The sequence below is a fragment of the Sciurus vulgaris genome, assembly GCF_902686455.1.
Source record: "Sciurus vulgaris genome assembly, chromosome: 12".
Taxonomy (NCBI): domain Eukaryota; kingdom Metazoa; phylum Chordata; class Mammalia; order Rodentia; family Sciuridae; genus Sciurus; species Sciurus vulgaris.
This window is the reverse complement of record NC_136473.1, coordinates 15,842,344-15,869,618: the sequence shown is the minus strand read 5'-3', so window position 1 is coordinate 15,869,618 and position 27,275 is coordinate 15,842,344. Positions and strand designations below refer to the sequence as shown.

General features: G+C 34.5%; 1 protein-coding gene across 2 annotated transcripts in view; it reads left to right on the top strand.

The window, feature by feature from the left end:
* Window positions 1–18,707: 18,707 nt before the first annotated feature.
* The window catches only part of LOC306642304 (uncharacterized protein), a 34,820-nt gene continuing 26,252 nt past the window's right edge, over window positions 18,708–27,275 (top strand). For both annotated transcript variants that reach the window (XM_079107961.1, XM_079107962.1), the window contains exon 1: window positions 18,708–18,861. In XM_079107961.1, the coding sequence (XP_078964087.1) occupies window positions 18,715–18,861 (147 nt within the window). In that variant the 5' untranslated portion in view covers window positions 18,708–18,714. The remainder of the gene's footprint in view (window positions 18,862–27,275) is intronic.

Sequence of the window (27,275 nt, the reverse complement as noted above, 5' to 3'; positions counted from 1 at the left end):
CTTGAGTAGGAAATCACTTGTACAGTAGCATATTGCAAATTTTGTCTCGAATTCAATGGAGAAATTCGTAACAAATCTACCGTGGTTGCCATCTCTGTTGTTACTTTCCTCCTATAAGAAAGAACATTTGCAAAAAAAGAGTTTTGTATCAGGATGAGAGAGTAACATCGTTGTTTTCAATGCAGGGAGCCCAGTACCTTAGCAAGCTTCTCTGCTCTCTCCCTTGTTCACCTCGATCTGATGATTCAGAAAAGAAACGTTTAATCTCACCCAACTGATCAGCTAAGATATTTTAATGTTTTAGCTATAAACAAAGATGTTCTTTGAGAATATCTTGCATTTCAGTGGCCCGGACTCTAGAATGATCACTGGAAAAATTAGCCCTGGGCCTCTGCTTCAGCCCACGGTTTTCAAATTAAGAAGGATGCCCTTGTACTCAGTGACACAACCTAAATTGCTCTTCAGGACGACTCAGGACATCCACTCTCCAGGCCCCTGGCAGTACAGCGTAAGTACCATATGCAGTCCTTCCAAATTAGCCAATGCTTTCCCCACTGGGATTAAAATTTGGGAATTCTCATTTTCAATCTGCTCTTCAGTCCAAAATAGTATTTTTACAAAAGCCAAATTGATAACTGAATTATCTTTTTCTATACTTTTGTGGAACTCTTCTAAAATTAGAAATATGTACAGTAAGAGGAATCATAAGTCATCAAGGCACACACAATGTTAAAAGTGTATGTGGTTTACTTTGAGAACATACAGTTAGTGAGGGTTCGACATGTATATTTTGTGGTACAGTTGTGGAAATACCAATCATATAAGGAAATGAGTTTATGGTCCCATGACCATATTGGGTTGTCTGAAAAGCCAGGGGTATCAATGAGGCATTTCCTGATGTGTACTCATAGTATTTATGAAAGATTAGAAGAGATATAATTCCCAATGTGGAGCTTAGATTGTTCAGCCACTTACTCAAAGAAATAGCAAGAAAGGTGAGTAAGTTAGAAGCTGCATCTCATGAAGTAGAAAATCAAGCTGATTTCTTCTTTAATTATGAAATTTGCCTTGGTTCAGATTCCCAGAAATAGAAAAAGAAATGGGGGGTATTTTCAAATTTACCATGTTTGTTGTTTTCAAATTCAAAATACCATTTTTGCTAATTCAGTGTTTTCCAAAAAACAAAAGCACAGCAGGAAATCAAATCATCAGAATATTTCACTAGTATATTAATGGTAATACTCCTTTAACTTGTGAGCTGAGGGTTGACATATACTTGAAATTAGTTTAAAATTACAGATAACTCAATATTCCAATTTTTGTACCAGAGCAAGTAATTGTGTAACCGTCCATTGGAAACTGTAGGCAATTTCTTTGAGAGGAGGAAAAAAAAAATATGTAATCACATATGAGTTGTCATGGAGTTATTTTGATCCTTTTGGAGTTCCTTTCCCACAAAGCAACTAAAGTTTAATTTTTCAATTGTAAAGGGAATTAAAAATTGCGTAGTAAATAGTTAAGCAATTGGTCAGCATTTTACTTTACTCTGAAATAACTGCAGGAATACCTCAGGATATACAATATATTGACTTTTTTCTAATATACTAGGTTTCCCCTGATTAGTTAAACCAGATTTTTAGATGTTATGAAAATGGGGAGAAAGAAATGTGAAGGCAATATTTCTTGACCACTCATCATAATCCAGATACATATAACCCAGAGAAACACTAAATGAATTAAAATTCTCTTGTGCCTGCTCATTACTTACTTGAAAAATGAAATGTTCCTCTGAAGTTTCCTGAACCCAAAGAAGCGTCAGAGAATGAGTTTTCCATAGAGATTCTATCGATGTAAAATGTCCTATAGTATTTAAATTGGTAGATAATTAGAAAAGGGCAGATTCACTATATCTAAAGCCTTGTTGAAGGATAAGCACTCCAGTCCATTTAGATACAGCATTTAGCTTCTTGAATTTATATCACATTCTCAGTATACTTTCTATATTAACTTCTAGGACATATGATTCTCATAATAACCATGAAGCTGTATATCTTATAGTATAAAGGAGAAAAGAGAGTTTCAGTTATTTTCCAAATAACCTACGTCTGAGATTAATCCCAGAACTTTGGATGAAAAATTCATCTGCCAGTCAATCGGGTTATTTCGCTTCTCTCAAGTCCTGGCCCTTGGCTACCTCAGAATAACCAAATCTGCCATTTCACTAATTTGCATGGTCACTATCAATGACTACTCACTTGACACCCTACATCAGAGAATAACTGCCATGAAATGCCTTATTACTTTCATTTTTTAAAAAATATCTTTTGAAGTGCAAGTATTTAAGCAATTATTTTTTAAATGAGTTAGAAACAGACTCTTCTATTGCCTCACTTAAAAACACTTGTACATAATTTACACTTGAAGGAATAGGCTTTGAATACAAGCATGTTATCAAAGAACTATGCAACCCTGGACACATGACCTTATTGGACCTCATCTGCCCAGTCAAATGGGAATTTGGAGTAAGGGACCTCTAAGGATATGCTGTGCTCTGTGATTCTTACAGCTTTTTATAATAGATAAATAGTGTGCCAATCAGACTCATGAATATAGATGTCACTGAATTATATTAGACCATAGCCCAATTTTCTCCACACTGTGTCCATAGCAAACCAACAGATAACATGGCACCTTGTAGAAAGTGTTTGATGAAAGGTGAATTAAACAATTAATGATCCAGTACTAAGCATCTCAATTGATTCAATCTCCACTGCTATAAATTGAGGAATTTTTTTTTCCTGGTTATACAAAAAAAAAAAAAAAGCGCCTTAATTATAATATCATTGTTATAGACCAATCTGAATTTGTGCATCAGAGGTAAATTTCCACTGACATCAGGTAGAAAATTTAAAGGGAGGGGAGAAAGACAGAGAGAGAGAGAGAGAGAGAGAGAGAGAGAGAGAAAGAAAGAGAAAGGTTTATATATACAGTTTCAAAATGTGGTGTTGGTATATATTCTTAACTTAGGAACTTGTAAAAAAATAAACATAAAACTATTTTCTTTTAAAATCATTTGCTTAAATGATGCACAATTTGAATGCTAGACCTCCCCAAATAAATGTCTTTACTTAGCTTCGAAGAGTCAATTGCACAGATATGACTATTTAACAATATCTAATATAGTACACAAGTAGTAGATGTAGACTTAAAGCTATTTTTCAGAATCAGTTAAATTAATTTAAATCAAGCATCACATATTTATATTCAACTCTAATAGTGCAGTAAAATAACTGTATTTTCTACCATTACCTCCATTTTCCTCTTCTCTGTTGTTGAACAAGTTAGTTTCAACTCTGCCTCAGCTTCCTAGATTCACTTGGTTCTTACCATCAAACTGTTAAAGGATGTCAGCGTTGACTAAATTGCTCTATGAATATTTATTAAATGTTCTATATTTAACATGTTTATTTCTGAAGAAATTCTCTATAAATAATCATTTTGTCTGACAGTATGTTCAATCCTTTAAAATAGTCTACACAATCTGAGTGACAGACTCAGTTTCTAAAACCATCTTTCTAAACTCTCAGAGGCAGGTAAATCGTAATGGCTACAAAACAACTAAAAGTTTTAAAAGCTTCTTATTATTCTGAGAAAATAAACAACTCTGTTTGATTTCCATTACAGTACCCAGGAAAGGAAAATGAGGGCTTCAAAAGAAGTGAAACTATCTTTTAAATAATTAGGGGACTTCAGACAGTGTTTGACAATTCAGGATGATTATTACTTAAGTGAATTGATTAATACTTCTGATAAAATTAATAATAAACATTTTAGGTTTTTAATTGAACACAGGTTTTTAAATACGGATGTCTACTCTCCTTAAGATACACACACACACACCCCTATACACACATGTATATATTGTTTTATTAGTCAATGAAATATACAGAAAAAAGTACCCTCTGCTTTTGCAAGCCCAGACCATGGTTTATAAATTTCATTCTTGTCCTTCCCAGATCATTGCACTGGCCCACAACATGATTTTTCTTCATTAAAAACTGCAGTGGAGTGATTCATTTAAGAAGATAAAAGGAGAGTCCAAGGGTCAGCGGAATGACATAATGATAAGTGTCAACTCTTGTCCCCTAGTGTTTTCAAAGATTGGAGTCAACCATTTCCTGGCTTGGTTCTACCCACAGATCTCCCATGGAAATTCAAAGGAAATAATGAACCCTATGAGTGCTCAAAGGAGACTGTGTCCCCAGAGAGTGGTTAGTTTGATAGTGTGGACTTTTACATCTTCCTCTTCAAAATGCTTAGTTTCTTGGCCAAAACTTAATTCACCTCGTTTTGTTATGGGAACAAATCTCAAAAACAGACCCTTTTTGTTGATAACAGAAAAGAATGGAAAAAACAGTTATGATAGAGAGGAAACAGCTCAAATAAATACACGTTGAGACAGTCTTTAGGACTTTGAGTAGCAAACAGTTTCACTTGCATTTGAGCCCAAACCTATAACCTCAAGTAGTAAAAGAATACTTATCTTCCTCAAACCAGCAATTCAAGGGTTAGAGATTAATGCATAACTGGTGGTGAAAAAGAGGAAAGACTCTTCAAGGGTATTTCCTAAGTTTGAATTAAATAGTCTCAGGCTAAACGAAATAAATGAACATTAGCTGCAAGAATTCCATTTTTAAGAACCAAAAGACTAAACTGGGTTTGGGGGTGATTTACCCCCAGAGTGACCCACACTAGTCACCACTAACTTCTTGAAAATATTGGGAAATTAATTCACCTTTACACTCTTCTCAATACTGGCACATCTATTAAAGGATAAGGTCCAAGGATGGTATGGGAAGAACACCTCAATTTTAAAGGATTATTTCTTATTCTTGCAACACAGTTATTCAAATCTGCACTGTTCTACAAATCTGCACTGTTTTCCTTCTTTGAAAATCATTCAAATACTTTTAAATTTTAATCAATCCAACATATCACATAAGAAATCCATTTTACACATGATAGCTAAACTCTTGTGGTAAGAAGAAAGGACATGCTGAACAGATTCACATGTTTATAGGGTTTGAATTTTATCTAAAAGGAAAAGGCTGTTCGTAGTTTGCATCACCAGCTGGTAAATTAAAATGTCTGTGGTAAGAAACAGCACACTTAAGGTTTCAAAATGACTTCATTATTCCTCCATGCTCTTGGTCACTTAAAATTTTCTGAAAACTTGTGTATATTTTAAGTGTACTCAGATTAAACTCTACGCAGACCTCTGGAGGTAAATAAATTCAGCTATTTTGAGTGACACCAAGGGGGGGGAAGGCCATATTTTTAAACTACTTTCCTCTATTTTACACCTATTAGATTTAAAAAAATCCCAGAATTTTAAAGTAAAAACTTCTTTCTCAAAAAGAGAGAATAAGAAAGTCAAGTAGTGAGTAAAAGAGGGTTAAAAACCCAAAAATATTAGACGAAAGGGAGATATGAACGCAATACCTAAAAATTTTGTCTCAGATATGTTTCCATGTATGATAATGAAAACAAAATTGTTGGCTTAAAGACAGATTATGCAATTATGAATGATAAATTTGTGTTATTTATATGATAAATATAACAATGGATATGTAATCATATGCAATTAATAAAAGATTTTTTATATTAAGATAACTAAATGTTAAATTATTTTTATGACATTTGGAGAAATCAGATTTGCATATTCCTCTTAGATGAAAACAGGAAGATAGGGGGAGATAAAGAGTTTTAGTAATTCTGAATCTAGAAAGTTTGATGGTGACTTTGTTAAAATAAGGGTATGTCAAGTTTGTAAATCTGTTACATATGTTTCTTGGAAATTCATGTATATTTGGTTGTAGAATTAAAGGCAATTTCTCTATTTACTTGGACTTGAAAGAGTCAACTAGCCAATTTCTAAGCTATGCAGTAAAAACATCACAATAGGGTGAGGCCTCCAAAAATCCTGCTTTAAAGTGAAAAGGTAACGAGAAAGAATGTGAAAAGACCAACCAACACTCATTACAAAATGCGCAGTGGAAATCAATGCTTGGAACAATGGAAATTGAGAAAGTAAACATTTGAAAGCTATAGAACTGATCTTCATTTTAGCCCTGAATATGGACCCTAAGCCATCATTGAACCTGTGTTCATTTCTCTCCTACAATTTATGCGTTTACAGTAATGCAGAAGCACTGCGAAAATAAGGACAGCATCACATTGTGCAAATGACAAATTGGAAATAAAAGATGCAAGCTGATTTAATACTACTGATTCTTTCAACTGTATAATTCCTTGTAAATGAGTCATGTATGATTGCTCACTTTGAGATCTTGATTTCTTTTTGTCATTTTGAAAAAAACAACTTTTAAAAGAGGAGATTGGCACTTATTAAGAAGTTGCCCTGCAACTTATTTCAGTCGTATTTCTTGAGAATTTCTTAGGTGTGTTGTACTGCAAGGAAGTAAAATGAGAGTATGATTCTCTAGTCCTTTCACAGACTGATGCATAACCACAGGACCTAGACTGACATGGACCAGGTATAGAATTTTCCCTGAGATGTTTATGTTCTAGAGAAAAAAAAAATGTTTCCAAGGATTGGTAAGTCATGAAATAGAACTATTTCTAAAAATTATAAGTAGCTCACTCTTACATCAACAAAAAAAAAGAAAAAAAGAGGAACCTGCATCTGTCCCTTAGAAGCTTAAAAAAAATCTCTAAAAATATTTTAAAGAAAATTCTATGAAAAAAATTGCAAGACATAATCATATACAAAGTTCATTCATTTCTAAGAAAGTACCATGCTACTTGTGGTTTAATACTCAGAACAATGCAACAAGTTAGGTAATACTACTCTCATTGGATAAAGATGGAACCTAAGGCTCAGGGAGTTTAATCTGTTTGTAAAGTGTGAATACCAATACATTCTCCATAAGAGTAGTACTGTATCAAAAGTGTTAACTCACCTGGAGCTAAAAGTTGAAGAGGTAAAATGTCTTTTTACCTGTGTTGTGCTTATATTTGTGATATGTCTAGAACTTCTTTTAGATTTAAAATGTGTGCCTTACTGTTATGGTACAAGATTAGAACACAGGTAAATACAGATTTTATTATGGTCTATAACCCTGTGGGAAAAATTACTCCTTCTGATACCATCCTTCTCACCTTAACCCTTAACCCTCAGAAAAAAACTTTTTTTCTCCTTACTGCACATTCTCTGATCAGATTCCATAGAAGCCATTAGCATAGCTATTGAATACCAAATTTTTTTAAAAAACGGAACCCTCCGGACAAATAAGTTTTATAGTAAATTAAATTTGAAATAAGGTAATAAGATACTTTCATAATGCATTAATATGAATTAATTATTCAAGGAGTTTTTAAATGAAACATACGTTTACTTGAAAATTAGTATGTTAATATGCTTGAAACAAATTCAGTACAATCAAATTTGATTCATTTTTAAAATGTGTAAATCTCAGAAAATTCAAAACTTCCACATTTTTCATTTCTGACCCTGAAGTTTCTTATTTGGATCACTGTCTGAATTTCACTTTATATCTGATTCTTTGTACCTACATGGCAGAGCTCAGCAATCTTTATGAATAATTATGTGTTTAATAAGTACGGTGGAGATGCCATGCCACACTGAAATATACCAAAACAGCAAAGATCTCCTTGTAACTTCATGGATAATTTTCTAGGGTTTGTTAAAGCAAAAACATTGTTTTGTTCTTTGTGACCTGGCACAGTTTCTGGTGCAAAGTGAGTACTCAATAACTGTCCAGTAGGCAATTCTGAGAGGTCTGTCCAGCATATCTACATTTTCATGTGTTTTTTTTTTTTTTTTTTTTTTTTTTGGTGCTGGGGATTGAATTTAGGGCCTTGTGCTTGCAAGGCAAGCATTCTACCAATTAAGCTACATCCCCAGTCCTCATTTTCACATTTTAAACAATTCCATTGTGTATTATCTTGTATAAATAAAACTCTTCTTTCAGAATATTTTTTGGCTGATGGTTGAGGGTGTGGCCCAGAGGTAGAGTGTTCTTCTGGCATATGTGAGGCGCTGGGTTTGAGCCCTAGCATCATGGGATAAAAGAAAAGGGAAGAAAGAATAGTCCTGGGTTGATGGGCTTCAACTTTTACCCTCTTCCAATTATAAAAAAAAAAAAAAAAAAAAAAAGAGTCGTATATAAATAATGTAATTAATTAATTTTTAGTTTTCAATGCTAGAGTTGTTCTAAGTAGTTTCTGATACCATTAAAAGAAATGACAGTATCTTATTGACAATCTAAGTCATTTAAGATTTTTAAAATTAAAAAAAAACACCTATATGTATATTCATATATATTTTATATACGCACAGGTATATACATCTTTTGTAATATATATTCTGATAATATTAAAACAGTGCTTCTGAGATTGAGAGTTCAAACTCTAACAGACTTTACTTTGCTCACCTGTAGTCTAATGCATCCCTGGCAATCCTTAGGGGCTGCAGAAGGAAAGACCAGCTTCCTAGGGTCCCCAAGTTCAACAGATATGCTACCTGTAGTTCAAGATCAGCGTAAGGTTCAGATTTAAGGTCAGGATCATGCTCAGATTTGAGGTTCAGTTCAGGTTAATGGTCAAGTTCAAAGACACGGTCAAGGTCAGTTCAAAGTGAAGGTGAAGGGCAAGTTCAAGGTGAATGGCAAGTTCAAGGTCAAGGGCAAGTTCAGATTCCACTACAGAGCATCCTTTGAGAGGGCTCAGCTCCCAGCACCTTCTGTGGTAAGAGCTGTGCAGGTAGAATGGACTATACTACCCAGAGTCACCCACATTGACCCAGCAGTCTTGTGACCTCAGATGGTAGATGTCAGAGGAATTTGCTTCTGAGCTACAGATTCTCCTCATCTTGACAGTGGCCACTGTGGTGCTAGTATTCAACTTCTTAAAACTATATTCAACTCCTTAAAGTCCATGATCCTAAATGGGAAAGTCACTCTCTTTCCTGGAAAAGTTGCTCTCTTTCTAAGACTATACTTCATGGTTACTTTTATTTTCAGCCTACAGCCCAGCTCTTGGACATATGGATAACATGTCAGAAAGCTCTTTCAAGTATGGTGCTGCTTGTGGCCACCCTGGACCTGGCCTGTTTATGCTTGTGCTGTGCCTGGTCCTCCACCTACTGCAGTGCTTGGAGTGGTTGAGTGTGGAGGTCGGAGCCTTAGAGAAGTGGTTTCCTTCACTCCTTTCTCTTGTCTGCTGAATTTCCTCTTCTGGTGATTTCAAAGATAAATTATACCAGATATCAGCTAAAGCAGTGGGAACAGATTTTGTTCAGTAGCTACTGACAGCAGAGGAAAGATCTGAGCTCCATTCCGATTGTGCAGAGATCACAAAAGAAGACTGCTTGCTGCTCTTAGGGCCACTTATAAAGTTAACCAGAATACATCATGCCATCACCAGAGACATTCAAACTGCAAGCCGGGAAATCTGTTGGATTGTCACTGTCACTGTTGATCCAAGCATTGAGAAATTGCAGCTGGCTTCCTTCTGCACTCAGAACCTAGAACCTGGGTTTCCATCTACAGTAATAATCTTTGGGTTTTATTATTTTTCATAGAAATTCCTCCTCATTAAATGCCTGATTGCCAGTACTATCCTGAAAATATCTTCAATTACCAAGTCCCAACAGGTGGGACTTGAGTTGGTCCCTGATAAATAAAAGCAACCAAATGAGAAAATTAACTTATATTAGTCAAAGGAAAAAAGAAACTCTCTTCTTTCTTGAACAATATGAAAAACTGACAAAGATTCTCTGCTTAGCCAACTTTTAGTCAGTTGCGTGAACTCTCTCCAGGGCCCCTCTTGCACTTCTTCATAAAATCCTTGTTAGCAAAGTACCCTGCTAAGTCAGTTTAGTAAGAATACCTCCCTCCCCAGTATTTGCTCACGCCTTTTTTTCTGATTCAGGTTCCTCATCTTCTACCATCCCCTACCTGATGTCTGATTACCCTTGCCCATCTTCAACAAAAATTCTGTTAGGTCAGAATCATGCCGGAATCATGCTCACTCCTGATTGTTTGTTGTAAAACCATTTTCCACCCACTGACCGCCTGTCCCCACCCACCTCATGCTTCTTGGCTAGAAATCCCACTTCCCATGCTGCACTTGGAGTTGAAACCCAAATCTCTCCCGACCCAGACACTGTCGCCATGGTCTCTATACCTACCTGGGATGGTCCTGAAAAAAAAAGTCTTTCTTCCCATGCTTTGAAAAACAAAAATAAAAACTGTTCCTAAGTGGAAAAATTATAAATATTTCTAATTTCCTTTTCACTTTCTGTATATATTTGACAGTTACATAAGCATTTTTATTCCTTCTTGGTTATCTTTAAATAAAAATTTCTCACTCTCTTCACGAGAGTGAAAAACTGAAATAGGTACAAAGAAAGTACTATATCACATCACTATGTTCATTCCCAATGCTGGTAAATAAATACTGAGGACTTGAACATTTGCTTTTGCTGTACGTGCATTGCATACATACATAAACCTATAAAGGTACTATTTTTGTATGTTAAAATACAAAGTATTGGCAAGTTCATGTGGGTCCAACTGACAGAGCATTGATCTCTTTCCACTGGTGTTCTATGATGATAAAATCATTTCATCTTTTTTATGATTCATGAAACTATACTCATATATACTGAGCTTTTTATAATTACAAAACTGATTAGTGTTCTATTTCCTGGTTTGATTATCTCAATCAGAAAAGGCATAATGCTACCTGAGCAAGTGAACTTATTTAAAAAAAAATACAAATGTAGATTATTCACAATGAGAAGCAAGCAGAAAGGCTCTGGGTTGGTCCTTTTGTACTCAACGTTAATTTCTCTTATAAAAATTATTTGTCTACTAACTCCCTAGTCTCTCAAAATATTCATGTTCACCTCTCTCCTGATCTCAGTGCTTGTTAGAGCAATTGAAGGTTTAGGAAAAAAATTTAAGTGGTCCCTAAGTTCTGCACACTGTTAGGGCTTTTTGTTCAAAACTAAGTTAAGATATTGCATGTACATATGTTGTAGAATAAATGAAATTCTTAAGACATTTATTTTATCATAGCACTTCTATCTTCATTTAAGATTTTTAAATCATGCATCCTGATTATATTTATGCAAGCTCCTAACTATGATGCCAGTCAATCCCCATTATGCACACACATACAATTTCATAAGTCTCTTTTTGTGTACTTGTTACACTTGCAATTAAGCACTTACTTTTAAAATATTTTAATATTTTTCTGAGAGAAAATATTCATTCATTAATATACTTATGTATTAATTATGAATTATTGTTTATTGTCTTGAGATACATAATCTATCACAGTGCCAGGCACATAATAGATGCTTGTACTTTGGGCTAAATGAATGAATATTTGAGGTAGAACAAGAAAATTAAAATGCAAAAGCATATGATTATGATTTTCTGGATAAATGACACTATGCACTTTTGGTTCAACAATAAAATTAATGTCAACAAGCAGCTGTTCAACCTCACTTACATCAGCCTGATAACAGAAAGTTTGATGCTAAATAGCAGTTGTGAATATCTTTTTTAATGTGTATAATAATAGTACCTATAACATATCAAAGGATTAGCATGAGAATTCATTGATATTATGAAAAGTGCAAATTTTTTGAGCAGGTAAGATCCAGAGAATTTACCAAAAGTTAATAACTGTAAGGGACAAGGTAAAACTAACTCGTGACTAAAGCAATGCAAATTAAAGAAAAAATATCATTTTTTATTTATCAAATTGGTAAAGATTAATGTGGTTGATACTGTGTACCACTGGCAAGGATGTGGTGAAATGTTTACACTCGTATACCCTTGATGGCAACATAAATTAGCACAAATTTAAGAGAAACTTGCCATTTCTTAGTAGTTCAAAATTTCTATCCAATGATTCAGCAAACACAATTCCAGATAATTTTCCTATTAACTTCTTAGTATACACAAGAGATTATGCTTGTGCTAGTTTATTATTGTGACATTGTATAAATGAAAGACTGAAAACACTTTCCACACTTTTCTAATATTTAAAAAAAAAAAAAAAAAAACAAAAACCCAAGGGTCACATTAAATGGAAAGTCAGTTACTATAATTGAACTGATATACTCTCAAGTGTTTTGAAGAGCATGATCTTGGGAGTAAGAGGAGCTTCATTTTTCTAAATTCCCTGTAAGTACGTACTCCTTATATTCAAATAAACTGTTGGTTTTATTATTATAAGACTATCTATTATTCTTTATTGAAATTTTTAAATCATAAAATTCATTCTCCTTACAGAGAAATATGTAAACCAGGAAACTGTAAAAGATTTCACCTGTAGAAGTACAGGAATTTTATGTCAGCTACAATTCTCTAGTTTGAACATAACTTCACAATTAAATCATATACTTTAATAATCCTAGAAGGAGATGTGCAAATCAATACAGCCTCCTCTCTCGCTCAGGTACAAGTTTAAGGAAAACACTACATGAAATCATACATTTCTGTATAATCTGGTGCTTTTGTCAAAAGGGTGCCCATGACTCATTTATGACTTTCCATAGTTTTAAAACTAGTGTTTTTAAACCATAGAAGATCTGTTTCATGGTCCTTTTATGATGACTCTTGAATCAATAATATACTCTTCAGTTTATGTATGATTCTGGTTTGGTAGAAATAAACCAAATACAGTGTTGTCCCTTGCTGTAACTTCATAAAGCAAACTTCTGTACAAAGGAGGAGAGAGATTTGATAAAATCAAGTGAGGGTGCCCTTCCGTTGTATAAGATGCCACACCAAAACCCTTCAACCTTCATAACTCCTTATAAGATCAACCTATACTTGTAGGTTCAGTTAGGAAGGATGAGGGACTGGAATTTGAAACCAAGTTCTATCATTCCAATAGCAACCAAAATAGCCACATCACCATGTAGTCCCTGACTTAATTCAATTCGATATCTATTCATTTTCAGGCTGTCCTAGGTTTTTCAGAAGCAAGTCTTGGGACGTATTGTGTGAAGCAAATGCTTCATGGTTTAGACTATTAAGTGATGATGTCTGGCATTGAGACGGAAAAATTTCATGAGTGATTCAAAAAATATCATTTCAACCAGTGGGTTTTATTCTTCGTCCTATAAGATTGATGCAAAACCCAAAGTCAGTCCACTTCAATACCTGTAGTAATAGTCAGTAACCAAATAAATGAGTGTTGTTTGATGGAGTCTTTTAAAATCATTCTTCTCTAGAAGGATCCCTTTCAATGAATTCACTTCTACCTGATCATGAAGAGAGGGTCAAGTTGTTTCAACAATTCAAAATATGTTAGGAGCTTGATTCCTTGACGAAATATATTTTATTGCCCCCATCTTCTGTTTCAGAACTACCTTCGGGTAGCCTACATTATTTTAGTTCTAATTTCATCTCTCTCTCTGTGAAAGAATAGCAACATTTAGGAAAAAAAAAAACAGATGGTGCAGAACCCTGAAGATAATCCAGTTGTTTCCATCACCATATGTCTTTGCGGCTCTTTAAAAGCAACTAGAAACTCATCAACATGGAAAGGTCACTGAGGATGAAAATCCCATCTCTTAGCCATATACCACATTTCATTGTAGGTAGCTCTTATTTAAAATGCATGTTATTATTTTCTTGAAACTATTTAACCTGAAATGTCTGAGTCAAGAAAACACATCCCTTTTTATCCTATAGGTTACAGGACATCGAGGAGTTAAAAATATACCCAGAATTCAGTGATTATTCATTGGTAGGGGTGGAATACAAACCAAAATAAGTTATGACATTATAAGATTGGAAATGTTAGTTGAGAAATCTTTACTCAATTGAAAGATTCATCACTATTTTCTTAATATTATCAAATGTCATAAATAAAATACTGTCCTGTCCTTTTAGGGAAACACAATCCTAATGTAAAAAAAATTATAGTGCAGCTTAAACTCTTTGCGTGTGCCAGGGTGAACTATTTTGTCATTTTCGTTTACTGAATTTTCTTTTTGTCTCCTGTTTTATCCTCTCTTGTGACTGTATTTGAGGGAGGAAGTAAGGTGTGGTCACCATTCATTTTCTATGTTTAATAAACACCTAAGTAGGCATCCTATTATCTTTATCACCTCAAACACTGTAGATCCTGGAATTCTAAGAAAGATGGAAGTAAACAATTTGGGCATCAAAATTGAAATTAATTACAACTCTCCAATTTGAACACATTGAGTTTTTGTTTTTGTTTTTTGGTTTTTGTGTCGTGCATGCTGTGGATAGGTACTGAGAGATTTATTTAAATGAAGCTTGTTTCTGGAACTTGTTACTGAGAACATCATTTGGAAAGCTGGAATACTTTGTTTTTAAGGTTACTTGGTGCCCAAATCTATCACACAGAGAGTTCTGACAAGATCTGAATCACCTCCACAATGAGAAAAGGGAATGAATTATTAGAGATCTAGTAAATTTTTTGGACAGTCACATCAGGTGGCAGCTTTACCCGTAATTGTTCAAGCTGAAAACTTGGGCAAACACAAAAACCACGTGGCTGAGGCGTGCGTCACTACACTGCAATCTTGAATTCTCCTCACTGGCACTTTGTCCATTTGCTAAGTTTGTGATGGTAACAATTAAATCACCTAGTGAAGATCCAAGGGAGCACATGGTGTTAAAAAGTACCATGCCAAGCAGAAATTTCTAAGCCTAGGAAAATATATTCATAATCATAGGCGTATTAAAGAAGACCATCAGAAAAAGGAGATGAGTGGGGGAGGAAGAAAGCCCCACAGAATCATGATGACATTAAATCAAATACGAAGTTCCTGAAATTCAAGTTTGTATTTTTTTCTTAAGCAAAGCAATTTAGTCTGATTTAACTAAAGAAGAGAAAAATGCAAATCCCTCCTGTTTAACAGGTTTTCGTTGTTTCCTAGATTCTCTCCCTGCTTCTTAGCACCAAGGATCTGTCCTTGGCTCCTCTTTTTGCATAGCGCTCCTTGGAAGGCTCTCCATCCACGTTCATGGATTCGGTAGCATCTCTGGATCAGAGCAGTTCCCATGCTGCACCTTCGCTTTTCTTTTCCGTCCTTTCCCTGTGATCCTGCCTTTCTAAAAGTTCACTGCATGTGTATGCAACCAAACTCATGCTCTGTCCTGCCACTACTTTTACTTTGTAAAACCAATCATAATAGTAATTACATATTAACCAGCTACTATGTATTATGTTATGAGCACTTCACATGCATTGCCATTTTAATTCCTCCAACAAATATCAAAGGACGGATTTTATTGCTTGCTTTACAAAAACAGGAAACAGAGTATTGGAGGTGGAGTAGCTGCTGGAAAGCAAGACCAGCAACAAGTGAGGGAACTGTGATTGCAACCCTAAGGTGATTCTAACTCCAAGGCCGGTGTTCCAACCAGACCATTAGACTGTGTTAAATCACCTTTGTCATTCAGCGTTGAAACCTCAGACATGTCCTTTGATGTTATCATCTACTTTATACACGGCATAATTATTTATCTTGCTTGCCTGAAGATAAACAAACGATAAAATTTTTGAGCCCCATGAGGATCACACTATGATATACTTGTTTTATGTCTATTAGTTACACATATGTCATAGCACCTTGTAGACCCTGAGAATTAAGTTGAAAACTAAAACATGTTTGTTGAGTAGATGAATGTCATTTGAATTCCATATCCAGATTTATTTCCTCCATCTACTCCCTTCATTCATTCAGGGCAGCCTACGTCTATTTCAGTCCTTTCCACACCTTGAGCTTGATTTTTCCAAGAGCCTGAACTTTTTTCCTTGTTCTGCCCCCTTATCTGGTTTCAGCTGATCACCATATGCTTCCGCTCAGACAAGTTCTCAGCTTTAATTTTAATTTTAATTCATACCCCTTTGCCTGTGGAATAAAGTCGCTATCTTAGCATTTCATGTCCTCTTTGAGTACCATCACTTCATTCTCCTAATGTTCCAGGAAAGCTGGAGCACATCATGTGACTTCTGACACTCAGGACTCATTCCTGTCTTCACATGTCCCCATACTTGTGAATCAAAGCATTATTTTCTCAGTATGACCCAAATTTTCCTGAACCTTCCAAGTCCAGCTCTTCCATAGAAATTGCTGGTTTATCCAACAAAGAAGTGGTTAATAGGTATTGTGTGCTTCTCTGGAGCACTTATGAATATATTCTTAGTATTTCAAATATATATTTTATAAATGGGTAGTTGGTGTACATTCAAGTGAACCCAGTACATGGCAGCCTCTGCTCTCTCTATAGGACCATAATGTCATTCAGAAGAGTCATGAGGATTAGGAGAATATTGGAACATATACCTCTTCCCTGGAGACCAGTCTGGTGCTCAGACTTTAGATTCATTGCAAGTTGCCATCACCAAGAGAAGGCCAAAATGTAACTTGTCAATATAAAGTGCAAGAGCATAAAAGACTAATGCTAAATATATCTATGAAGGGAAAGAAAGAGAAAAAGAGACGGATCTGCTCATCCAATCTTCCTTAGCAGGCTAGGTCCACTGGAATCATAGTCTGTGTCTGTTAAGTTTTCATTTTCTATCACAGTTTTTATCAGATTAAATGCACAATAAACCAGACTTAGTGAATAAATGAATTAGTGAATGGATGGCTGGATGGGCAGATGGGTGGAGAAAGATGCACAGATTTTCAACAGAACAGCATCTGGATGGTTTAAAGGTTTATCAAATCCTTGGCTTCCCAAAGTAGAAACTTGTACAAAGAAAAGAAGTACCAAAGCATTTATTATTCACTCAACAGACATTTAATGGATCTTTCTACATGACAGGGACTCCGCTGAGTACTTTGTTACCATGTCTGTTCTCACTGGTGAATATATCTAACCTCGCAGAAAATTTCTGCACATTTCAGACACAAAGGAGTAATAAACTATGGGGTAGGTGAGCTGCCACTTAACAGCTCTATCAATGCAATATATTTAACTCCCAGCATTTAAAATGCAAACACACCTTTAACTTCCAAGATCAATTATACCTATAGAAGGAAGCTTGCTGGGAACAGCGTTCTGTCTTGTCAAGGACTCCTTATCATGGAGGAAGAATAAACACTCTAATTAATTTTTTTTTACTTTTTGTTTGTTTTCTAATTGGATCATTCATTACTTCTTAGAATTCAAATCAACATCAGATTTATAGTTGGAGGCTATTGAAATATTGATTTGGTTATAGAAATGTCAGGCTTGGCAGGTAAGCTGTCTTGCTGCAGGAAAATGACTTTGCTTTAGCAAACTTGTTTAAAAAGGCTCTTAGAATGTAATGAGCAAGCAATTTGCATGTGTACCAGGCACAGAGAACTTTTTAAATTTTAATTTCTCTTAAGCATCCTCGACAATCGCTGGAATGAAGGTAGCAAAACTGAACCATAATATATAAATCTTAGTTATCAAAAGGCCTGATGTTCACATTCTACTTCTAGAGACCCATGCTACACTTGAAGTGAGATGCAGGGTCACTAAATTATACAAGGTGCCATTATTAAGACAGAGAGTGATCTTGCTGCAGATAGATATGGGTTCTACATGGTTCTGCAGTTTCTAGCCCTATAAACTCGACAAGCCATGTCATCTCTCCATAGATCTTAGTTTAATCACCTTTAATGTGAGAGTAACAGACCTAGCCTGCTTATCTCAGTATCGTAGTGAGAAGAATGACTAGGCTTCTTAAAGTTCTATCCTCTGTACTTTTAAAACACATTTTTCCCCAGGAAATTACTCTGTAAATTTCATACATATGTGCTCCTCTACAGAAAAAAAAAAAAAAATCATTTGCTGTATTTCCAATGAGCTAATCAGAAAAAAATGGGGTGATAAAGGAAAAGGGGGCATACAACAATTTATAAAGGGAAAGAATGCTATATGATGACTAACTTAGAAGTGTATTCTGGTATATAGGAAATTATTCTCAGAGCTAACAATTGAAGCAAATCTTGTCATATACAGACCTCTTTCTCCTTCAAAGACATATACAACATATTCTTATAATTAACAGCCATGTTTCCCTCATCCTTTGTAAATGAGAATTAGCTACTGGAAACCAAAAGAAAGCTTCTACCTACCCTTATATAAGGTCAGACAGATTAATTGTCCTTGTCCATTTGCGCATCAAGAGACTGGGGTTTACTGGAAGAATACCTGTTTCCCCACCCCTCCCCAGAGCATTGTACTTCTCCATCCTATAGGCAGGGGCAAGAGCTAAAGCACATTGAATTGGCCTAGCCAAGGCAAAGTTTTCTGCCACTGAGAGACTTGAGTAGGAAATCACTTGTACAGTAGCATATTGCAAATTTTGTCTCGAATTCAATGGAGAAATTCGTAACAAATCTACCGTGGTTGCCATCTCTGTTGTTACTTTCCTCCTATAAGAAAGAACATTTGCAAAAAAGAGTTTTGTATCAGGATGAGAGAGTAACATCGTTGTTTTCAATGCAGGGAGCCCAGTACCTTAGCAAGCTTCTCTGCTCTCTCCCTTGTTCACCTCGATCTGATGATTCAGAAAAGAAACGTTTAATCTCACCCAACTGATCAGCTAAGATATTTAATGTTTTAGCTATAAACAAAGATGTTCTTTGAGAATATCTTGCATTTCAGTGGCCCGGACTCTAGAATGATCACTGGAAAAATTAGCCCTGGGCCTCTGCTTCAGCCCACGGTTTTCAAATTAAGAAGGATGCCCTTGTACTCAGTGACACAACCTAAATTGCTCTTCAGGACGACTCAGGACATCCACTCTCCAGGCCCCTGGCAGTACAGCGTAAGTACCATATGCAGTCCTTCCAAATTAGCCAATGCTTTCCCCACTGGGATTAAAATTTGGGAATTCTCATTTTCAATCTGCTCTTCAGTCCAAAATAGTATTTTTACAAAAGCCAAATTGATAACTGAATTATCTTTTTCTATACTTTTGTGGAACTCTTCTAAAATTAGAAATATGTACAGTAAGAGGAATCATAAGTCATCAAGGCACACACAATGTTAAAAGTGTATGTGGTTTACTTTGAGAACATACAGTTAGTGAGGGTTCGACATGTATATTTTGTGGTACAGTTGTGGAAATACCAATCATATAAGGAAAATGAGTTTATGGTCCCATGACCATATTGGGTTGTCTGAAAAGCCAGGGGTATCAATGAGGCATTTCCTGATGTGTACTCATAGTATTTATGAAAGATTAGAAGAGATATAATTCCCAATGTGGAGCTTAGATTGTTCAGCCACTTACTCAAAGAAATAGCAAGAAAGGTGAGTAAGTTAGAAGCTGCATCTCATGAAGTAGAAAATCAAGCTGATTTCTTCTTTAATTATGAAATTTGCCTTGGTTCAGATTCCCAGAAATAGAAAAAGAAATGGGGGGTATTTTCAAAATTTACCATGTTTGTTGTTTTCAAATTCAAAATACCATTTTTGCTAATTCAGTGTTTTCCAAAAACAAAAGCACAGCAGGAAATCAAATCATCAGAATATTTCACTAGTATATTAATGGTAATACTCCTTTAACTTGTGAGCTGAGGGTTGACATATACTTGAAATTAGTTTAAAATTACAGATAACTCAATATTCCAATTTTTGTACCAGAGCAAGTAATTGTGTAACCGTCCATTGGAAACTGTAGGCAATTTCTTTGAGAGGAGGAAAAAAAAATATGTAATCACATATGAGTTGTCATGGAGTTATTTTGATCCTTTTGGAGTTCCTTTCCCACAAAGCAACTAAAGTTTAATTTTTCAATTGTAAAGGGAATTAAAAATTGCGTAGTAAATAGTTAAGCAATTGGTCAGCATTTTACTTTACTCTGAAAATAACTGCAGGAATACCTCAGGATATACAATATATTGACTTTTTTCTAATATACTAGGTTTCCCTGATTAGTTAAACCAGATTTTTAGATGTTATGAAAATGGGGAGAAAGAAATGTGAAGGCAATATTTCTTGACCACTCATCATAATCCAGATACATATAACCCAGAGAAACACTAAATGAATTAAAATTCTCTTGTGCCTGCTCATTACTTACTTGAAAAATGAAATGTTCCTCTGAAAGTTTCCTGGAACCCAAAGAAGCGTCAGAGAATGAGTTTTCCATAGAGATTCTATCGATGTAAAATGTCCTATAGTATTTAAATTGGTAGATAATTAGAAAAGGGCAGATTCACTATATCTAAAGCCTTGTTGAAGGATAAGCACTCCAGTCCATTTAGATACAGCATTTAGCTTCTTGAATTTATATCACATTCTCAGTATACTTTCTATATTAACTTCTAGGACATATGATTCTCATAATAACCATGAAGCTGTATATCTTATAGTATAAAGGAGAAAAGAGAGTTTCAGTTATTTTCCAAATAACCTACGTCTGAGATTAATCCCAGAACTTTGGATGAAAAATTCATCTGCCAGTCAATCGGGTTATTTCGCTTCTCTCAAGTCCTGGCCCTTGGCTACCTCAGAATAACCAAATCTGCCATTTCACTAATTTGCATGGTCACTATCAATGACTACTCACTTGACACCCTACATCAGAGAATAACTGCCATGAAATGCCTTATTACTTTCATTTTTAAAAAATATCTTTTGAAGTGCAAGTATTTAAGCAATTATTTTTTAAATGAGTTAGAAACAGACTCTTCTATTGCCTCACTTAAAAACACTTGTACATAATTTACACTTGAAGGAATAGGCTTTGAATACAAGCATGTTATCAAAGAACTATGCAACCCTGGACACATGACCTTATTGGACCTCATCTGCCCAGTCAAATGGGAATTTGGAGTAAGGGACCTCTAAGGATATGCTGTGCTCTGTGATTCTTACAGCTTTTTATAATAGATAAATAGTGTGCCAATCAGACTCATGAATATAGATGTCACTGAATTATATTAGACCATTAGCCCAATTTTCTCCACACTGTGTCCATAGCAAACCAACAGATAACATGGCACCTTGTAGAAAGTGTTTGATGAAAAGGTGAATTAAACAATTAATGATCCAGTACTAAGCATCTCAATTGATTCAATCTCCACTGCTATAAATTGAGGAATTTTTTTTCCTGGTTATACAAAAAAAAAAAAAAAAAAGCGCCTTAATTATAATATCATTGTTATAGACCAATCTGAATTTGTGCATCAGAGGTAAATTTCCACTGACATCAGGTAGAAATTTAAAGGGAGGGGAGAAAGACAGAGAGAGAGAGAGAGAGAGAGAGAGAGAGAGAAAGAAAGAGAAAGGTTTATATATACAGTTTCAAAATGTGGTGTTGGTATATATTCTTAACTTAGGAACTTGTAAAAAAAATAAACATAAAACTATTTTCTTTTAAAATCATTTGCTTAAATGATGCACAATTTGAATGCTAGACCTCCCCAAATAAATGTCTTTACTTAGCTTCGAAGAGTCAATTGCACAGATATGACTATTTAACAATATCTAATATAGTACACAAGTAGTAGATGTAGACTTAAAGCTATTTTTCAGAATCAGTTAAATTAATTTAAATCAAGCATCACATATTTATATTCAACTTTAATAGTGCAGTAAAAATAACTGTATTTTCTACCATACCTCCATTTTCCTCTTCTCTGTTGTTGAACAAGTTAGTTTCAACTCTGCCTCAGCTTCCTAGATTCACTTGGTTCTTACCATCAAACTGTTAAAGGATGTCAGCGTTGACTAAATTGCTCTATGAATATTTATTAAATGTTCTATATTTAACATGTTTATTTCTGAAGAAATTCTCTATAAATAATCATTTTGTCTGAAGTATGTTCAATCCTTTAAAATAGTCTACACAATTCTGAGTGACAGACTCAGTTTCTAAAACCATCTTTCTAAACTCTCAGAGGCAGGTAAATCGTAATGGCTACAAAACAACTAAAAGTTTTAAAAGCTTCTTATTATTCTGAGAAAATAACAACTCTGTTTGATTTCCATTACAGTACCCAGGAAAGGAAAATGAGGGCTTCAAAAGAAGTGAAACTATCTTTTTAAATAATTAGGGGACTTCAGACAGTGTTTGACAATTCAGGATGATTATTACTTAAAGTGAATTGATTAATACTTCTGATAAAATTAATAAATAAACATTTTAGGTTTTTAATTGAACACAGGTTTTTAAATACGATGTCTACTCTCCTTAAGATACACACACACACACCCCTATACACACATGTATATATTGTTTTATTTAGTCAATGAAATATACAGAAAAAGTACCCTCTGCTTTTGCAAGCCAGACCATGGTTTATAAATTTCATTCTGTCCTTCCCAGATCATTGCACTGCCCACAACATGATTTTTTCTTCATTAAAAACTGCAGTGGAGTGATTCATTTAAGAAGATAAAAGGAGAGTCCAAGGGTCAGCGGAATGACATAATGATAAGTGTCAACTCTTGTCCCCTAGTGTTTTCAAAGATTGGAGTCAACCATTTCCTGGCTTGGTTCTACCCACAGATCTCCCATGGAAATTCAAAGGAAATAATGAACCCTATGAGTGTCTCAAAAGGAGACTGTGTCCCCAGAGAGTGGTTTAGTTTGATAGTGTGGACTTTTACATCTTCCTCTTCAAAATGCTTAGTTTCTTGGCCAAAATTAATTCACCTCGTTTTGTTATGGGAACAAATCTCAAAAACAGACCCTTTTTTGTTGATAACAGAAAAGAATGGAAAAACAGTTATGATAGAGAGGAAACAGCTCAAATAAATACACGTTGAGACAGTCTTTAGGACTTTGAGTAGCAACAGTTTCACTTGCATTTGAGCCCAAACCTATAACCTCAAGTAGTAAAAGAATACTTATCTTCCTCAAACCAGCAATTCAAGGGTTAGAGATTAATGCATAACTGGTGGTGAAAAAGAGAAAGACTCTTCAAGGGTATTTCCTAAGTTTGAATTAAATAGTCTCAGGCTAAACGAAATAAATGAACATTAGCTGCAAGAATTCCATTTTTAAGAACCAAAAGACTAAACTGGGTTTGGGGGTGATTTACCCCCAGAGTGACCACACTAGTCACCACTAACTTCTTGAAAAATATTGGGAAATTAATTCACCTTTACATCTTCTCAATACTGGCACATCTATTAAAGGATAAGGTCCAAGGATGGTATGGGAAGAACACCTCAATTTTAAAGGATTATTTCTTATTCTTGCAACACAGTTATTCAAATCTGCACTGTTCTACAAATCTGCACTGTTTTCCTTCTTTGAAAAATCATTCAAATACTTTTAAAATTTTAATCAATCCAACATATCACATAAGAAATCCATTTTACACATGATAGCTAAACTCTTGTGGTAAGAAAGAAAGACATGCTGAACAGATTCACATGTTTATAGGGTTGAATTTTATCTAAAAGGAAAAGGGCTGTTCGTAGTTTGCATCACCAGCTGGTAAATTAAAATGTCTGTGGTAAGAAACAGCACACTTAAGGTTTCAAAATGACTTTCATTATTCCTCCATGCTCTTGGTCACTTAAAATTTTCTGAAAACTTGTGTATATTTTAAGTGTACTCAGATTAAACTCTACGCAGACCTCTGGAGGTAAATAAATTCAGCTATTTTGAGTGACACCAAGGGGGGGAAGGCATATTTTTAAACTACTTTCCTCTATTTTACACCTATAGATTTAAAAAAATCCCAGAATTTTAAAGTAAAACTTCTTTCTCAAAAAGAGAGAATAAGAAAGTCAAGTATGAGTAAAAAGAGGGTTAAAAACCCAAAATATTAGACGAAAGGGAGATATGAACGCAAATACCTAAAAATTTTGTCTCAGATATGTTTCCATGTATGATATGAAAACAAAATTGTTGGCTTAAAGACAGATTATGCAATTATGAATGATAAATTTGTTTTATTTATATTATAAATATAACAATGGATATGTAATCATATGCAATTAATAAAATATTTTATATTAAGATAACTAAATGTAAATTATTTTTATGACATTTGGAGAAATCAGATTTGCATATTCCTCTTAGATGAAAACAGGAAGATAGGGGGAGATAAAGAGTTTAGTAATTCTGAATCTAGAAAGTTTGATGGTGACTTTGTTAAAATAAGGGTATGTCAAGTTTGTAAATCTGTTACATCTGTTCTTGGAAATTCATGTATATTTGGTTGTAGAATTAAAGGCAATTTCTCTATTTACTTGGACTTGAAAAGAGTCAACTAGCCAATTTCTAAGCTATGCAGTAAAAACATCACAATAGGGTGAGGCCTCCAAAAATCCTGCTTTAAAGTGAAAAGGTAACGAGAAAGAATTGAAAAGACCAACCAACACTCATTACAAAATGCGCAGTGGAAATCAATGCTTGGAACAATGGAAATTGAGAAAGTAAACATTTGAAAGCTATAGAACTGATAAGATTCTAATTAACTTCTCACCAGCTTACTCTGAGTTCACATTGTAGGAAACTGGTACATTTTCTGGTACAGATCAAATTGCAGAATGTCCTAGAAAATATATACCATATTTAAGCTGCTTTTCTGGTTTAATGATTGGAATTATTCTTGTGTGATTAGTGGTTTACCTGATAATTTTGAAATCCCCATTGAAATGATTAAGGCCAAGAAAGGACACTGGACAGGAACAAAGCAGAGGCTAATGGCCCAATGAGGTTATTGGCACAGCCTAAGGGGTGGACCACTATTGTATTTATAGTACTGACATCAGAAAGTCTTAACTTTAGGGAACCTTGTGAAGTTTATCTAGGCAATGGCTCAATTCCTGCATATATTGCAATATGTATATTACTGACTTTTTAGGCAGTTATCTATATGGGACCATCAAAGTAAGTGAAAATCAGCATTAATAGTAATACTTTTGTTTATTCATCTGTGGGCTCTGCATTATGTAGGATTTTGTAAAATATCCTAGTGCCAAGATGCCAAGATCCTCAACACACATGAGACATATTTCCTCATGAATTATTTTGACATATTCTGTATGCATTACCAATTTCCCAAACATCTGAATATAGCATAAAGCACTTATTACCTGCTGAGTTACATTCATGTGGTTCCCAACATGTGGTTCCCCAAACATGAATTCCTCAAATTCTGAAGTTGCATCTTTAATAGTCACTGTAACATGTACTAGAAAATCACGCAGCAACAGACCTCTGTGTTCTGAGGAAAGTATGCAGACCACCTAGAATTCCTACATTTAGAGGTAGGTAAATTAACTTGAAAACTTATCCGATGACTTTTGAAACTCATATGTGAAGATGACTAACATAAAAATATGTTGCAAATATTCAGAAGAAAAACATAAGACATACCACTTATTTCCTGTAGTTATGCATTTTTCCTTCTTTCTTTTTTTATTGTTTAGAGGATTATTATTAGAATATGCCTTGTATGGCTTCTAAATCCTTAAAGAATAGAACATGTTATGCTGCCTGGTGGCAATTTAGAGAACTAATAGATGATCATGTGGGATGGCTAATACTTTTAAATATGACTTTTCCCTGCATTGTTTAAACCAAAATAGATGAATTCTCTTTAAGTTACTGAGTTCCTTTTTTAATCTAAGAGGTAAAGTTGAAAATGAGAATAAATTGTGGAAACCTACTTCTCTCGTTGAAAGTATTATATTTTAAATCCAGGAAAATGAAATTGTAATTGTTAAAAGAACATTAAATAATAAAGACCACTACTGACCCTTGAAGGTAACTTTCTTCCTAAATACTTATGTAGCTAAAAAAAAACTCTCATTAAATTAAAATCAAATGGAATTTCAAGAAACATGAACAAAAAATACCATTTAATCAAATTAGGAAACAGGAAAGAATAGGATGGAATAGAACATAAATAAAAGGGATACAGTATTTTAGCTGAAATTCTCCAGTCTGATCCCTCAAATACTAACAGAAATGTTTTAGGGGAAAAAATAAATCCACATTTAGTTCTGATTTCTCTATTACTCTTTTTCTTTTTCATACTAAATCATATCCAGGGAAAATATTTACTTGTCTGAGTTTTGTTTGGGGAGATTACTTACAAACAAGGGGAGCAATAATATAATGTATATTAACAAAAAGTGAGTTAGATACTTTGGTTTACTACATCAGGTATGTGAATTCAAGCTTATTTAACACATTCGGTTTGTCTGAAGATATTTTCATAGCTATTATCAAATTATACAGTCTCAAAATTCATTAATATAATTTAAACTAATGAGAAACCTTTGCTGTGGCTCAGGACTCCCCACCCAGCTGACACTGGGAGACTGTGGTCTGCCCCTCCTGTGGGTATTTCCATGGTGTAGTTGAAGTCCTAGCTGTCTGTGGACTTGTCACATCCCGGTCCAATAACATACCACGCTACTTATGAGTGAAAATTGCCTTATTATCATGTAAACTCTGAAATGCATTGCCTTGAATATGTTCTTCAGAAGCAACTGAAGAAACATGCTTATAGATTTATTCAAACATTTCTAAACTCAGCAAAACCACAAAATTTCAAAGATTAGAAAGTATTGGAACTTAAAGGACTACTCCTATACTTGATGTTTGGTCTACAAAACTCAGATCACAGGATGCTAAAACTTCTTACAGATTTTGTTTCAGAAAAATATAGTCATAGAATTGTGATTGTTTTAAAGCTATAAACTATCACATTAATTATTATAAATATGACTATTTACAGATCTAAAATAAATAAATATAAGATTCTCCCTTTAGCCCTAGGATTTAGATCTGGTAGGAAAATAAATACCATAAACACTAGAGGCATTCTGAGAATTATAGGTATCAATAGGTATTTATTAATCTCCTATGGTTGACAGGTACAAAAAAGTATGCACAGGGCATACTTTTTGGATGAACTGATTCAAAGGAAACAATCTAACCAAAGCAAAACAGGATAGATATCCTGCAATATCAAAACAGTACTGACTTCAGAGAGGACAAAAACAGTTATTGAAGATGCAACCTCTGTGTATCATTTAAAGCAAAATCAATAAAGCTGAGACCCAGGAAGATACACTTGGTCGCACTGCTTCATAGCAGGAAGTGGAAACAGGGCTGAGATTGTTATAAAGCAATACTGTGAGTGTGTTTCACTTTTTTCTTTGAGGGCTAAGTGGTAAAATGCCACAACTTTTTTTTTTTTTTTAAACTTCCCTTACAGAGCATAGAAAAGACTTTAAAAAAAAAAAAAACTGAAATCT